Source organism: Artemia sp. Qi Xiang Cuo, chromosome 6, assembly GCF_049724085.1.
Source record: "Artemia sp. Qi Xiang Cuo chromosome 6, ASM4972408v1, whole genome shotgun sequence".
Taxonomy (NCBI): Eukaryota; Metazoa; Arthropoda; class Branchiopoda; order Anostraca; family Artemiidae; genus Artemia; species Artemia sp. Qi Xiang Cuo.
The window spans coordinates 21,693,602-21,710,304 of record NC_142799.1 but is presented as its reverse complement, the minus strand read 5'-3'; the positions used below and the strand labels follow the sequence as shown (position 1 = coordinate 21,710,304).

General features: G+C 32.0%; 1 protein-coding gene across 1 annotated transcript in view; it reads left to right on the top strand.

Moving 5' to 3' along the window:
- LOC148950974 (bile salt-activated lipase-like) overlaps nt 1–16,703 on the top strand; it is a 60,533-nt gene that overhangs the window by 26,521 nt on the left and 17,309 nt on the right. The window contains exon 3 of the mRNA XM_089090973.1: nt 15,908–16,088. Within this exon, the coding sequence (XP_088947099.1) occupies nt 15,908–16,088 (181 nt within the window). The remainder of the gene's footprint in view (nt 1–15,907; nt 16,089–16,703) is intronic.

The window sequence follows — 16,703 nt, the reverse complement described above, 5'->3', positions numbered from 1 at the left end:
TTCATTGAAATGCAAGAGTTGGAATATTTCAGTAGTGTTTTGTCGTGGTTTTCCTTGTCAAAGTTACATTCTCTTGATTTTTCAAAGTTCATTTTGAATTTCTTTCGTTGAAATGCAAGAGTTGGAATATTTCAGGAGTGTTTTGTCGTGCTTAACCATCCTACAGTTACATTTTTATATTTATTAAAATTTAATATTGAATATATTTAATTGAAATGCAAAAGTTAGAATATTTCAGTGGTGATTTGACATGTTTTACCTTGTCACTCTTACATTCTATTGATTTTTCAGAGTTCATTTTGGATTTCTATCGTTGAAATGAAAGAGTGGGATTATTACAGTAGTGTTTTGTCATGGTTTACCTTGTCACAGTTACATTCTCTTAATTTTTCAAAGTTCATTTTGAATTTCTATCGTTGAAATGCAAGAGTTGGAATATTTCAGTAGTGTTTTGTCATGGTTTACCTTGTCACAGTTACATTAACTTAATTTTTCAAAGTTCATTTGAATTTCTTTCGTTGAAATGCAAGAGTTGGAATATTTCAGTAGTGTTTTGTCGTGGTTTACCTTTTCACAGTTACATTCTCATGATTTTTTAAAGTTCATTTTGAATTTCTTACATTGAAATGCAAGAGTTGGAATATTTCAGTAGTGTTTGGTTGTGGTTTACCTTGTCACAGTTACATTTTCTTGATTTTTCAAAGTTCATTTTGAATTTCTTTCGTTGAAATGCAAGAGTTGGAATATTTCAGTAGTGTTTTGTCGTGATTTACCTTGTCACAGTTACATTTTCTTAATTTTTCAAAGTTCATTTCGGTTTTCTTGCATTGAAATGCAAGATTTGGGATATTTCAGTAGTGTTTTGTCGTGGTTTACCTTGTCACAGTTACATTCGCTTGATTTTTTCAAAGTTCATTTTGGATTTCTTTAGTTGAAATGCAAGAGTTGGAATATTTCAGAAGCGTTTTGTCGTGGTTCACCATGTCACAGTTACATTCCCTTGATTTTTCAAAGTTCATTTTGAATTTCTTTCATTGAAATGCAAGAGTTGGAATATTTCAGTAGGGTTTTGTCGTGGTTTACCTTGTCACAGTTACATTTTCTGGATTTTTCAAAGTTTATTTCGGTTTTCTTTCATTGAAATGCAAGAGGTGGAATATTTCAGTAGTGTTTTGTTGTGGTTTACCTTGTCACAGTTACATTTTCTTGTTTTTTAAAAGTTCATTTAGTATTTCTTTCATTGAAATGCAAGAGTTGGAATATTTCAGTAGTGTTTTGTCGTGGTTTACCTTGTCACAGTTACATTCGCTTGATTTTTCAAAGTTCATTTAGGTTTTCTTTATTTGATATGCAAGAGTTGGAATATTTCAGTAGTGTTTTGTCGTGGTTTACCTTGTCACAGTTACATTTTCTTGATTTTTCAAAGTTCATTTTGAATTTCTTTCGTTGAAATTCAAGAGTTGGAATATTTCAGTAGTGTTTTGTTGTGGTTTACCTTGTCACAGATACATTTTCTTGATTTTTCAAAGTTCATTTCGGTTTTCTTTCATTGAAATGCAAGAGTTGGAATATTTCAGTAGTGTTTTGTCGTGTTTTACCTTGTCACAGTTACATTCGCTTGATTTTTTCAAAGTTCATTTTGGATTTCTTTAGTTGAAATGCAAGAGTTGGAATATTTCAGAAGCGTTTTGTCGTGGTTTACCTTGTCACAGTTACATTCTCTCGATTTTTCAAAGTTCATTTTGAATTTCTTTCGTTTAAATGCAAGAGTTGGGATATTTCAGAAGGGTTTTGTCTTGGTTTACCTTGTCACAGTTACATTTTCATGATTTTTCAAAGTTCATTTCGCTTTTCTTTAATAGAAATGAAAGAGTTGGAATATTTAAATAGTGTTTTGTTGTGGTTTACCTTGTCAAAGTTACATTCTATTGATTTTTCAAATTTAATTTAGGTTTTATTTAATTGTAATGCAAGAGTTGGAATATTTCAGTAGTGTTTTGTCGTGGTTTACCTTGTCACAGTTACATTTTCATGATTTTTCAAAGTTCATTTGGGATTTCTTTAGTTGAAATGCAAGAGTTGGAATATTTCAGAAGCGTTTTGTCGTGTTTTACCTTGTCACAGTTACATTCCCTTGATTTTTCAAAGTTCATTTTGGATTTCTTTCATTGAAATGCAAGAGTTGGAATATTTCAGTAGTGTTTTGTCGTGGTTTACCTTGTCACAGTTAAATTTTCTTGATTTTTCAAAGTTCATTTAGGATTTCTTTCATTGAAATGCAAGAGTTGGAATATTTCTGTAGTGTTTTGTCGTGGTTTACCTTGTGACATTTACATTCTCTTGATTTTTCAAAGTTCATTTTGAATTTCTTTCATTGAAATGCAAGAGTGAGAATATTTCAGTAGCGTTTTGTCGTGGTTTACCTTGTCACAGTTACATTCCCTTGATTTTTCAAAGTTTATTTTAGATTTCCTCGGTTGAAATGTAAGAGTTGGAATATTTCAGTAGTGTTTTCTCATGGTTTACCTTGTCACAGTTACATTCCCTTGATTTTTCAAAGTTCATTTTCGATTTCCTTCGTTGAAATGCAAGAGTTGGAATATTTCAGTAGTGTTTTGTTGTAGTTTACTTTGTCACAGTTACATTCTCTTGATTTTTCAAAGTTCATTTCGGTTTTCTTTCATTGAAATGCAAGAGTTGGAATATTTCAGTAGTTTTTTGTCGTGGTTTTCCTTGTCACAGTTACATTCGCTTGATTTTTTCAAAGTTCATTTTGGATTTCTTTAGTTGAAATGCAAGAGTTGGAATATTTCAGTATTGTTTTGTCGTGGTTTACCTTGTCACAGTTACATTCTATTGATTTTTCAAATTTAATTTATAATTTATTTAGATGAAATGATAAAGTTTAAATCTTTCAGTAGTGTTTTTTTGTAGCTTACCTTGTCAAAGTTACATTTTTTGGATTTTTCAAATTTTATTTTGGTGTTCTTTCATTGAAATGCAAGAGTTGGAATATTTCTGAAGTGTTTTGTCGTGGTTTACCATGTCACAGTTACATTCTCTTGATTTTTCAAAGTTCATTTCGGTTTTCTTTCATTAAAATGCAAGAGTTGGAATATTTCAGTAGTGTTTTCTCGGGGTTGACATTGTCACACGTACAATTGATTGATATTTCAAAGTTTTTTTTAGTTTTGCTTCGTTGAAATTCAAGAGTTGGAATATTTCAGTATTGTTTTGTCGTTGTTTAATATGCCAATGCTACATTCTAATGATTTTCAATAGTTATTTTTTACTTTATTTCAAGGATATGCAATAGTTTAAATATTTCAGAAGTGTTTTGTTGTAGTTTACCTTGTCAGAGTTACATTCTCTTGATTTTTCAAAGTTCATTTCGGATTTCTTTCATTGAAGTGCAAGAGTTGGAATATTTCAGTAGTGTTTTGTCGTGGTTTATCTTGTGACGGTTACACTCTCTTGATTTTTCAAAGATCATTTTGGATTTCTTTCGTTGAAATGCAAGAGTGGAGTATTTCAATAGCGTTTTGTCGTGGTTTACCTTGTCACAGTTACATTCCCTTTATTTTCAAAGTTTATTTTCGAGTTCCTTCGTTGAAATGAAAGAGTTGGAATATTTTAGTAGTGTTTTCTCGTGGTTTACCATGTCACAGTTACATTCATTTGATTTTTCAAAGTTCATTTTCGATTTCCTTCGTTGAAATGCAAGAGTTGGATTATTTTAGTAGTGTGTTGTGGTGGTTTACCTTGTCACAGTTACGTTTTCTTGATTTTTCAAAGTTCATTTTGGATTTCTTTCGTAAAAATGCAAGAGATGGAATATTTCAGTAGTGTTTTGTCGTGGTTTAACTTGTCGCAGTTACATTCGCTTGATTTTTCAATGTTCATTTTGGTTTTCTTTAGTTGATATGCAAGAGTTGGAATATTTCAGAAGCATTTTGTCGTGGTTTACCATGTCACAGTTACATTCCCTTGATTTTTCAAAATTCATTTTGAATTTCTTTCATTGAAATGCAAGAGTTGGAATATTTCAGTAGTGTTTTGTCGTGGTTTACCTTGTCACAGTAAAATTTTCTGGATTTTTCAAAGTTCATTTCGGTTTTCTTTTATTGAAATGCAAGAGTTGGAATATTTCAGTAGTGTTTTGTCGTGGTTTACCTTGTCACACTTACATTCTCTTGATATTTCAAAGTTCATTTTGAATTTACTTCTTTGAAATGCAAGAGTTTGAATATTTCAGTAGTGTTTTGTTGTGGTTTGCTTTATCACAGTTACATTATCTTGATTTCTCAAAGTTCATTTAGGTTTTCTTTCGTTGAAATGCAAGAGTTGGAATATTTCAGTAACGTTTTGTCGTGGTTTACCTTGTCACAGTTACATTCTCTTGATTTTTCAAAGTTCATTTTGGATTTCTTTAGTTGAAATGCAAGAGTTGGAATATTTCAGTAGTGTTTTGTTGTGGTTGACCATGCCAGAGTTACAGTCCCCTGATTTTTCAAAGTTACTTTTCGATATCTCTCATTTAAATGAGAGAGTTGAAATATTTCAGTTGTGTTGTGGCGTGGTTTAACATATAAAAGTTAAATTCTCTTTTTTTTTCAAAGTTCATTTTGAGTTTCTTTCGTTGAAATGCAAGAGTTGCAAGATTTCAGTAGTGTTGTGTTGTGGTTTACCATGTCATAGTTACAGTTTCATTATTTTTTAATTTTCATTTCGGTTTTTTTTTGTTGAAATATAAGATTTGGTATTCAGCAATCGTGGAGGTTTGCTGATTATATTGTCCCTATTACTTTCCCAAGAATTATCATAGTCCATTTTGAATTCCACCAATCGTAATGAAAGTGTTGGAATATTTAGTTAATGTTTTGTTGTGGTTTAACTTGACGCTGTTACAGTCGAATGATTTTTAAAACTTCATTTTGAATTTCTTTCGTTGAATTGAAAGAGTTCGAATAATTCAGTAGTGTCTTGTCATAGTTTACTTTGTCACTTTTAGATTTTCTTAATTTTTCAAAGTTCATTTTGAACTTCTTCAGTTTAAATTTAAGAATTGGACTATTTCAGTAGTTTTTTGTCATTGTTTAACGTGTCACATTAACATTCGATCGATTTTTCAAAGTTAATTTTGTATTTGTTTTCATTGAAATGCATTAGTTGGAATACTTCAGAAGTGTTTTGTCGTAGTTTACTTTTTCACACTTTAATTCTCATGATTTTTTAAAGTTCATTTTGAATTTATATAGTTGAAATGCAAGAGTTGGACTATTTCAGTAGAGTTTTGTCTTGGTTTACCCTGTCAAGGTTACATTCTTTGATTTTTCAAAGTTCATTTTGAATTTCTTTCATTTAAATGCAAGAGTTGGAATATTTCAGTAGTGGTTTACCTTGTCACAGTTACATTTTCTTGTGTTTTCAAAGTTCATTTTGAATCTCTTTCATTGAAATGCAAGAGTTGGAATATTTCAGTAGTGTTTTGTTGTGGTTTACCTTGTCACAGTTACATTTTTTGATTTTTCAAAGTTCATTTCGGTTTTCTTTCATTGAAATGCAAGAGTTGGAATATTTCAGTAGTGTTTTGTCGTGGTTTACCATGTCACAGTTACATTCCCTTGATTTTTCAAAGTTCATTTTGGATTTCTTTCATTGAAATGCAAGAGTTGTAATATTTCAGTAGTGTTTTGTTGTGGTTTACCTTGTCATACTTACATTCTCATGATTTTTCAAAGTTCATTTTTGATTTATTGAATTGAAATGAAAGATTTTAAATATTTCAGTAGTGTTTCGTCGTGGTTTACCTTGTCATACTTACTTTTTCTTGATTTTTCAAAGTTCATTTTGGATTTATTTCATTGAAATGCCAGAGTTTGAATATTTCAGTAGTTTTTTCGTGTGGTTTACCTTGTCACACTTACATTTTTTCTTTATTTTTGTTATGTTATTTTAGGTTAGGCTAGATCAAGCTTGGTTAGGTTAGGTTAAGTTAGGTTAGGTTAGGTTAGCCTACGTACGCGCAGGTACGTAGGCTAACCTAACCTAACCTAACTTAACCTAACCTAACCAAACTTGATCTAGCCTAACCTAACCTAACATAACAAAAATAAAGAAAAATGTAAGTGTGACAAGGCAAACCACAAGAAAAAACTACTGAAATATTCAAACTCTTGCATTTAAATGAAAGAAATCCAAAATGAACTTTGAAAAATCAAGAGAATTTAAGTATGACAAGGTAAACCATGACAAAACACTACTGAAATATTACAACTCTTGCATTTCAATTAAAGAAATGGATAATGAACTTTGAAAAATTATAAGGATGTAAGTATGATAAAGTAAACCACAACAAAACACTACTGAAATATTTCAACTCTTGGATTTCAATGAATGAAATCCAAAATGAACTTTGAAAAATCAAGCGAATGTAACTGTGACAAGGTAAACCACGACAAAACACTACTGAAATATTCCAACTCTTGTATTTCAATGAAAGAAAACCGAAATGAACTTTAAAAAATCAAGAAAATGTAACTGTGACAAGGTAAACCACAACAAAACACTACTGAAATGTTCCAACTCTTGAATTTCAATGAAAGAAATTCAAAATGAACTTTGAAAAAACAAGAAAATGTAACTGTGACAAGGTAAACCACAACAGAACACTACTGAAATATTCCAACTCTTGCATTTCAATGAAATAAATTAAAAATGAACTTTGAAAAATCAAGAGAATGTAACCTTGACAAGGTAAACTACAACAAAACACTACTGAAATATTCCAACTCTTGCATTTCAACTAAAGAAACTCAAAATGAACTTTGAAAAATTAAGAGAATATAACTGTGACAAAGTAAACTGCGACAGAACACTACTGAAATATTCCAACTCATGCATTTCAATGAAAAAAATTCAAAATTAACTTTGAAAAATCAAGAGAATGTATCTGTGACAAGGTAAACCATGACAAAACACTACTGAAATATTCCAACTCTTACATTTCAACGGAAGAAATTCAAAATGAACTTTGAAAAATTAAGAGAATGTAACTGTGACAATGTAAACCACGACAAAACACTACTGAAATATTCCAACTCTTGCATTTAAAGTAAAAAAATTCAAAATGGACATTGAAAAATCAAGGGAATGTAAGTGTGACAAGGTAAACCACGACAAAACACTACTGAAATAATCCAACTCTTGCATTTCAATGAAATAAATAAAAAATGAAATTCGAAAAATCAAGAAAATGTAGCTGTGACAAGGTAAAGTATGAACAAATACTACTGAAATGTTCCGACTCTTGCATTTAAATGAAAGAAATCCAAAACGATCATCGAAAAATATAGAGAAAGTAATTGTAACATGGTAAACCACGACAAAACACTACTGAAATATTCCAACTCTTTCACTTCAATGAAAGAAATCCAAAATGAACTTTGAAAAATCCAGAAAATGTAACTGTGACAAGGTAAACCACAACAAAACACTACTGAAATATTCCAACTCTTGCATTTCAACAAAGGAAATCGAAAATGAACTTTGAAAAATCAAGGGAATGTAACTGTGACAAGGTAAACCACGACAAAACGCTTCTGAAATATTCCCACCCTTGCATTTCAACTAAAGAAATCCAAAATGAACTTTGAAAAATCAAGAAAATGTAACTCTGACAAGGTAAACCACGACAAAACACTACTGAAATATTCTAACTCTTGCATTTCAACGAAAGAAAACCGAAATGAACTTTGAAAAATAAAGAAATTGTAACAAAAGCATGGTATACCACAACAAAACTCTTGAATTTAAATAGTCCATCTCTTACATTTGAACGATATAAATACAAAATGAACTTTGAAGAATCAAGAAAATGTAAATTTGACATTGTAAACCACGTCAAATACATACTAAAATATTCCAACTCTTGCATTTCAATGAAATAAAAACTAAATGAACTTTTAAAAATCCAGATAATTTAACTGTGACAAGGTAAACCACAAAAAAAAACTACTGAAATAGTCAAACTCTTGAATTTCATCTAAATAAATACAAAATTAACTTTTAAAAATCAAGAGACTGTAGATGTGAAAAGTTAAACCATGACAAAACACTACTGAAAAATTTCAAATCATGCATTTCAACTAAAGAAATGAAAAATGAAATTTTAAATATCCTGCGAAATTAACTTTGACAAGGTAAACTACTAAAAAACACTACTTAAATATTCCAGCTCTTGCATTTCAACAAAAGAAAACCAAAATGAACTTTGAAAAATCAAGAAAATGTAACTGTGACAAGGTAAACCACAACAAAAAACTACTGAAATATTCCAACTCTTGCATTTCAACGAAGGAAATCGAAAATGAACTTTGAAAAATCAAGGGAATTTAACTGTGACAAGGTAAACCACGACAAAACACTACTGAAATATTCCAACTCTTGCATTTCAATGAAAGAAAACCTAAATGAACTTTGAAAAATCAAGAAAATGTAACTGTGACAAGGTAAACCACAACAAAACACTACTGAAATATTCCAACTCTTGCATTTAAATGAAAGAAATTGAAAATGAACTTTGAAAAATCAAGGGAATGTAACTGTGACATGGTAAACCACGACAAAACGCTTCTGAAATATTCCAACTCTTGCATTTCAAATAAAGAAATACAAAATGAACTTTGAAAAATCAAGCGAATGTAACTTTGACAAGGTAAACCACAACAAAACACTACTGAAATATTCCAACTCCTGCATTTCAATGAAAGAAAACCGAAATGAACTTTGAAAAATCAAGAAAATGTAACTGTGACAAGGTAAACCACGACAAAACACTACTTAAATATTCCAACTCTTGCATTTCAATGAAAGAAATCGTAAATGAACTTTGAAAAATCCAGAAAATGTAACTGTTACAAGTTAAACCACGACAAAACACTACTGAAATATTCCAACTCTTGCATTTCAATGAAAGAAATTCAAAATGAACTTTGAAAAATCAAGAGAATGTAACTTTGACATGGTAAACCATGACAAAACACTTCTGAAATATTCCAACTCTTGCATTTCAACTAAAGAATTCCAAAATGAACTTTGAAAAAATCAAGAGAATGTAACTGTGACAAGGTAAACCACGACAAAACACTACTGAAATATCCCAAATCTTGCATTTCAATGAAAGAAAACCGAAATGAACTTTGAAAAATTAAGAAAATGTAACTGTGACAAGGTAAACCACGACAAAACACTACTGAAATATTCCAACTCTTGCATTTCAACGAAAGAAATTCAAAATGAACTTTGAAAAATCATGAAAATGTAACTGTGACAAGTGAAAACACGAAAGCACAATACTGAAAGAGTCCAGCAACTGCATTTAAATTACAGAAATACAAAATGAAGTTTGAAAAATAAATAACATGTAACTGTGATAATGTGAACCACAACAAAAACCAACTTACATAATAAATCTCATGAAATTTATCGAAAGAAAATCAAAATGAACTTTGAAAAATTAAGAGAATGTAACTATGATAAGGTAAACCATGAAAAAACACTACTGAAATATTCCAACTCTTGCATTTCAACGATAGAAATTCAAAATGAACTTTGAAAAATTAAGAGAATGTAACTGTGACAACGTAAACCATGACAAAACACTACTGAAATAATCCCACTCTTTCATTTCAATGAAAGAAATTCAAAATGAACTTTGAAAAATCAAGAGAATGTAACCATGACAAGGTAAACCACGTCTAACAGAGTCATTAATATTTACACTCTTGAAATAAAATTTATTAATATACATTCGTACATTGAAAAATTGTAATAACGTAAAAGTGACAAAGTTAATTATGCACTATATCACCTGTCATCATCCGACCCCAACAATTCGATGAAATACAATCAACGTGAGCTTTGACATCAAATGAACATGTAAAATTGACAAGGAAAACCACGACAACAAGCTAATGACATATTACAACCAATGCATTTTTATGAAATAAATACTAAATTCACTTTTAAAAATAATTAAACTGTAAATTTGAAAATGTGTATCACGACAAACACTTCTGTAATAATCCAACTCATGCATTTAAACGAAAGAAATTCAAAATTAACTTTGAAAAATCAAGAGAAAGTAACTGTGACAAGGTAAACCACAACAAAACACAACTGAAATATTCCAACTCTTGCATTTCAACGACAAAAATTCAAAATGAACTTTGAAAAAACAAGAAAATGTAACTGTGACAAGGTAAACCACGACAAAACACTACTGAAATATTCCAACTCTTGCATTTCAATGAAAGAAATCCAAAATGAACCTTGAAAAATAAATAGAATGTAACTGTGACAAGGTAAACCACAACAGAACACTACTGAAATATTCCAACTCTTGCATTTCAACGAAGGAAATCGAAAATGAACTTTGAAAAATCAAGGGAATGTAACTGTGACAAGGTAAACCACGAGACAACACTACTGAAATATTCCAACTCTTGCATTTCAACGAAGGAAATTGAAAATGACCTTTTAAAAATCAAGGGAATGTAACTGTGACAAGGTAAACCACGACAAAACGCTACTGAAATATTCTCACTCTTGCATTTCAATGAAAGAAATTCAAAATGAACTTTGAAAAATCAAGAGAATGTATCTGTGACAAGGTAAACCACGACAAAACACTACTGAAATATTCCCACTCTTGCATTTCAATGAAAGAAATCCAAAATGAACTTTGAAAAATCCAGAAAATTTAACTGTGACAAGGTAAACCACGTCAAAACACTATTGAAATATTCTAACTCTTTCATTTCAACGAAAGAAATTCAAAATTAACTATGAAAAATGAATATAAAGTAAGATTGACACGGTAAAGAACAAGAAAACACTACGGAAATTTTAAAAATCTTACATTTCACCGAAAAAAATCCAAAATGAACTTTGAAAAATCAAAAAAATGTAACTCTGACAAGGTAAACCACGACAAAAAACTACTGAAATATTCAAACTCTTGCATTTCAATGAAAGAAAAAAAAAATGAACTTTTAAAAATCAAGATAATGTAACTGTGACATGGAAAACCACGAACAAACACTACTTAAAGAGTCCAACTCTTGCATTTCACGAAAGTAGTTCAAAATGAACTTCGAAAAAACAAGAATATGGAATTGTGTCGATGAAAACCCTGACCAAACACTTGTAATAAAATCCAAAAATTACAAAACAATTATCGAGAAAAAAAATGAAAATTTAAAAATAAAGAAAATTTAACAGATACGTCATCCACAAAAACAAAAAACTACTGAAATATTCAAACTCTTTCATTTCAATGAAAGAAATTCAAAATGAACCTTGAAAAATTAATAGAATGTAACTGTGACAAGGTAAACCACAGCAGAACACTACTGAAATATTCCAACTCTTGCATTTCAACGAAGGAAATCGAAAATGAACTTTGAAAAATCAAGGGAATGTAACTGTGACATGGCTAACCACGAGAAAACACTACTGAAATATTCCAACTCTTGCATTTCAACGAAGGAAATCAAAAATGAACTTTGAAAAATCAAGGGAATGTAACTGTGACAAGGTAAACCACGACGAAACGCTACTGAAATATTCTCACTCTTGCATTTCAATGAAAGAAATTCAAAATGAACTTTGAAAAATCAAGAGAATGTAACTGTGACAAGGTAAACCACAACCAAACGCTACTGAAATATTCCAACTCTTGCATTTCAATGAAAGAAAACCGAAATGAACTTTGAAAAATCAAGAAAATGTAACTGTGACAAGGTAAACCACGACAAAACACTACTGAAATATTCCAACTCTTGCATTTCAATGAAATAAATTCAAAATGAACTTTGAAAAATCAAGCGAATGTAACTGTGACAAGGTAAACCACGACAAAACGCTTCTGAAATATTCCAACTCTTGCATTTCAAATAAAGAAAACCAAAATAAACTTAGAAAAATCCAGAGAATGTAAATGTGACAAGGTAAAACACGACAAAAACCTACTGAAATATTCCAACTCTTGCATTTCAATGAAAGAAAACCTAAATGAACTTTGAAAAATCAAGAAAATGTAACTGTGACATTTTAAAACAATAAAAAACTCTTCTTAAATATTAAAACTCTTTAATTTCAATGAAAGAAATCCAAAATTAACTTTGAAAAATCCAGACAATTTAACTGTGACAAGGTAAACCACAACAAAACACTACTGAAATTTTCCAACTCTTGCATTTCAATGAAAGAAATTCAAAATGAACTTTGGAAAATTAAGGGAATGTAACTTTGACATGGTAAACCATGAGAAAACACTACTGAAATATTCCCACTCTTTCAATAAAAATAAGGATAACCAAAATAAAATTTTAAAAAAACATAGAAAGTAAGTTTCTCTTTGAACACCCCCACAAAATACTATGAAAAGCTTCAATCTCTAGCAAGTCTGTTACATGAATGCGACAAGCATATTGAAAAACTCTGAGAATGTAACTCTGACAAGTAAAACCACAACAAAACACAAATAAAATAATCCAACTTTTGAATTTCACGAAATAAATACAAAATGAACTTTGAAAAATAAGTAAAATGTGACTGTGACAAGATAAACCATTTGAAAAATCAAGCGAATGTAACTGTGACAAGGTAAAACACGAAGAAACACTACTGAAATATCCCATCTCTTTAATTTCAATGAAAGCAATCCAAAATGAACTTTGAAAAATCAAGAAAATATGACTGTGACAAAGTAAGGCACGACAAAACATTACTGAAATATTCCAACTCTTGCATTTCAACGAAAGAAATTCAAAATGAACTTTGAAAAATCAGACCTTTGGAGGGGAGGGGGAGGGGCCGGGGGGAGGGGGTCGTTCTGTGTCTCAATGCACAAAAAAAGTATAAAAAATGAGGGAGGGAAGGGGAGGGGAGGAGGGGAGGGGAGGAGGATGTGGGAGGAGGAGGAGGAGGTAGGAAGAGGAGGAGGGAGGAGGGGAGGGGAGAGGGAGGAGGGGAGGGGAGGAAGAGGGAGGAGATGGAGGGAGAGGGGCCCCTTTGGGGGGTCAAAGGGGGGAGGGGCCCTTTGGGGCCCGGGGGTCCGTTGAGGGTCTGGGGGGTCCGTTGAGGGTCTGGGGGACTCTTGAGGGTCGGGTGGTCCTTTGGGAGCCCGGTGGACCTTTGAGGACCGGGGGCTTCCTTCGGGGTTGGGGTTGGGGGGTCGGAACCCTTTGGGGTAGTGATAGAGGACCTCACAACACTGTTCAAATGGAACTTGTATATTATAACGACCACAGAGTTTCACCCTCAAATCCTCTTCCAAAATCTCTTCAAAAATCATCTTTTAAAATGTCTCTAACTTTTTCGCCGAAATAATTCCATAACCTCTCTAAAAGAGTTTCGCTCAAATAATCCCTAAATGTAATTCAGCGTGTTCCTTTTGTTTTTGGCATCTCTGCGCTAACGCATTTCAAATTAATAAGAAACCTGATTCCCGTGCTAAAACAATTCATCGCTAAGATGTTTCTTGGAGAATTGTTTCCATGGCGTTTGGTTATTAATATCTTTGGAGTTCGACCAAAAGAGTTGTTTCCGAGGCAAAGACATTAATGACTTGGATCTATTCCTGGAGAAATGTTGACAGTACCTGTCAGACATTATTAAACTTTGCCTGGAAACAATTTGATTAATGACTGACAGCACAGGTGTTACAAATTCCCAATCGATAACGCAATCAATTTCCCAGAAATCCATTTCCCCTAGGGACTCTATGCCCATATTAGGAGTCCCGTTCGGAGTAGTACCCCCCCTTCTACTTATGCTTAGGAGGTGACTCATTGGATTGGTAATCAGGAGTTCTAGTGCTGTTTTTCTGAGTCGAAGTAGTCAGAGCACAGATACCCACCCCCCCCCCCCAGACACATACAAACACATCGTATTTTCCCGAGATGTTTTCAATAGATATGTTGAGACAGTCCTTTTATTCAAAATAATCCAAATATCATAGAACAAGGTTTTTGAAGTTAATACAATCCACCAGAACCTAAGGGCGAGGGTTGTAAGTTTTGCCCCTGGGACATTTAAGTTTCATTGATGGGATAGTTGTATAAATTTTAGAGGGGGCTCTTTTGGTTGAAATTGGAAGTTCTAGTTGCCTTTTAAGAGTCAATAGTGATGGAGGTCAATTAGCCCCCCCCCCCAACTACCCTTGTTTTCACCAAATGTATCTGATTGAAATTGTGCGATGGAAATTTTGTTTAAAATGGTCAACACATATAACATAAAACAATGCCTCCAGGGTTGACACAGCCCTCCAGAGCCCTAAGGCAAGGGTTTTAAGTTATGCCCTGATGGCATATAAAGTTTATATGGAATATGTGGTCGTATTGAATTCAGATGTGTCGCATTTGATTTTAAATTGCAATTTATAGTGCCCTTTTTAAGAGTCCATGTGATTTGAAAGAACTCCTCCCCCCTCCCCCAGGTCCATCATTTCCCGTGACAAACATACAAACAAAGTTTTGAGACATAAATTGTTTCAGCATTGTTGAAAGGTTCAGTAATTATGCGTAGCAATATTTGTAGAAGCATTAGTAGCAGTATGCAAATAGCGCCTTTTCTTTCAACATCCCCTTCAACATACGATGAAATTATACCATGAACCGGTCCTGAAGCATTGCTGATACATCCTCTTGACAACCTGTATGGGCATAGTGTGTTTCGATTTATATCAGTACGGCTACAATATTACCAAAAGTATTTGTCTTAATACCCTTAGTTTTATTAGTAGTAGTAGTAGCACCAGTTGTTATAGTAGTAGCAGTAGGGTACAGTTAACAGTTTAATACTTTAATAGCAGTAATAGTAGTAGCAGTAATAATAATAATAATAGCAGAAGTAGTAGTTGTAGGAGTAGAAGCAGTAGTATTACGATGCAAATTTCGCCTTTTGGTTAATTCAATACCCCCCACAACTTGCGCTGTAAGTTTTAATTTCACACACGAAACTGTTCCTAAAATATTGCTTATATACCCTTTTGACAACCTGCATTCGGATGGAAGGGTGTCATCCTTACAATAGAAAATACCTCTGAAAATTTTACCTTCATACCTTCATAGGCTGAGGATTCTGAACTAGCCAGAAGACACTGTAGGTATACATATAATGCTGCTTTTACGGTTACTGTAAGTAACGACACTAATGGTATGAAGCTGAAACTTTTAGGGAACGTTTCGGGGGGATTTAAATTAAACGGACAAAGCATATGCATGCAGGTATTAAAAGGGCGTATAAGCAATATAGGGCATATAAGGACATAGGCAGCGATGCTCTATCATAGCTAGCAATATCAATGATATTTTAAAGGAGCTAATTTGATTAAAAATTTAAATTTCAAGTGCCCTCTTAAGAGTCAAAACTCATTGGAGGGCAATCAGCCCTCCTCTTTACCTCTTTAGCTCAAAATTCTTGTACAATCGGTGAAACCGACGAACAAAAATATTGGAAGAGAGGCAAACGTCTTTAACACATTCTGCTAGATAATATCTGCTATCTAAGAATAGCAAAATATTACAAATGCTAAATAATATCTTCCACCTTTCTGAAAACCTATTTTTCCTTGAAAAGTGAGTGAGACCTCATTTCTTATTTGACATTGTGTTGTAAATGTCCTAAACTTTAATGTTGTTTGTTATTGACAAATAAAGCTGAGTCGGCTCTCTCAAAGCATGTGACACCTTATTCGAAAATGAATATTATCTTTTTAGAGGTATCTTTGTAGAGGTAAGTGTTTTAGAGGTAATTACTTGGCAAGAAAAAAAAATGAGAGAGATTATTATACAGTTCTATCTTTAAAATGTATACGGTGTATCCAAAGAATATATTATAGAAAGAGGATCGTCTTAATGGTGGCTTGGGATTTGGAGGTGCATCAGCCGTGGTTCAAGTTGCTGGAGCCGAAAGAGCTATTACAGATGATCCATTTGCTCTCTTTGAAAGGGGAGAATACAATAAAGAAGTTTCGGCGATTTTTGGAGCAAATAAGCACGAAGGCACATTTGTTGCTGGTGGTAAGGCTTGAGATTTTCTTTTTTTACAAAATGGATTTGGAGAATAAAAGACCAACATTATTTTCTATACTAAGCTAGGCTTATATATATAATGGCTTATGTGTAATATATATATATATATATATATATATATATATATATATATATATATATATATATATATATATATATATATATATATATATATATATATATATATATATATATATATATATATATATATATATATATATATATATATATATATATATATATATATATATATATATATATATATATATATATATATATATATATATATATATATGTATATATATATAATGTTTCATGCTAAAATTTCAAATCAAGACATTTGAGGCGCAGGCATGAATGGGAAAATGCGCCCTCGGCGTATTTTCGCTTTGATAGCTGCAATATCTTATGCCAGCCAGGTATCTATCTGGTAACACAACACTAGTCGAATTCTATAAACTAGGACTTGACCAATGATCAGTTTTCTCTTTCTAAGACATCATAAGGACCAAGAGACTTTTTATGACGCTTCAAAGAATAGTGACCTTCGTGGGGTTCTCTTGGAGGAAGACGACAGGAAGATTTGGTTTAGTGATAAATAAC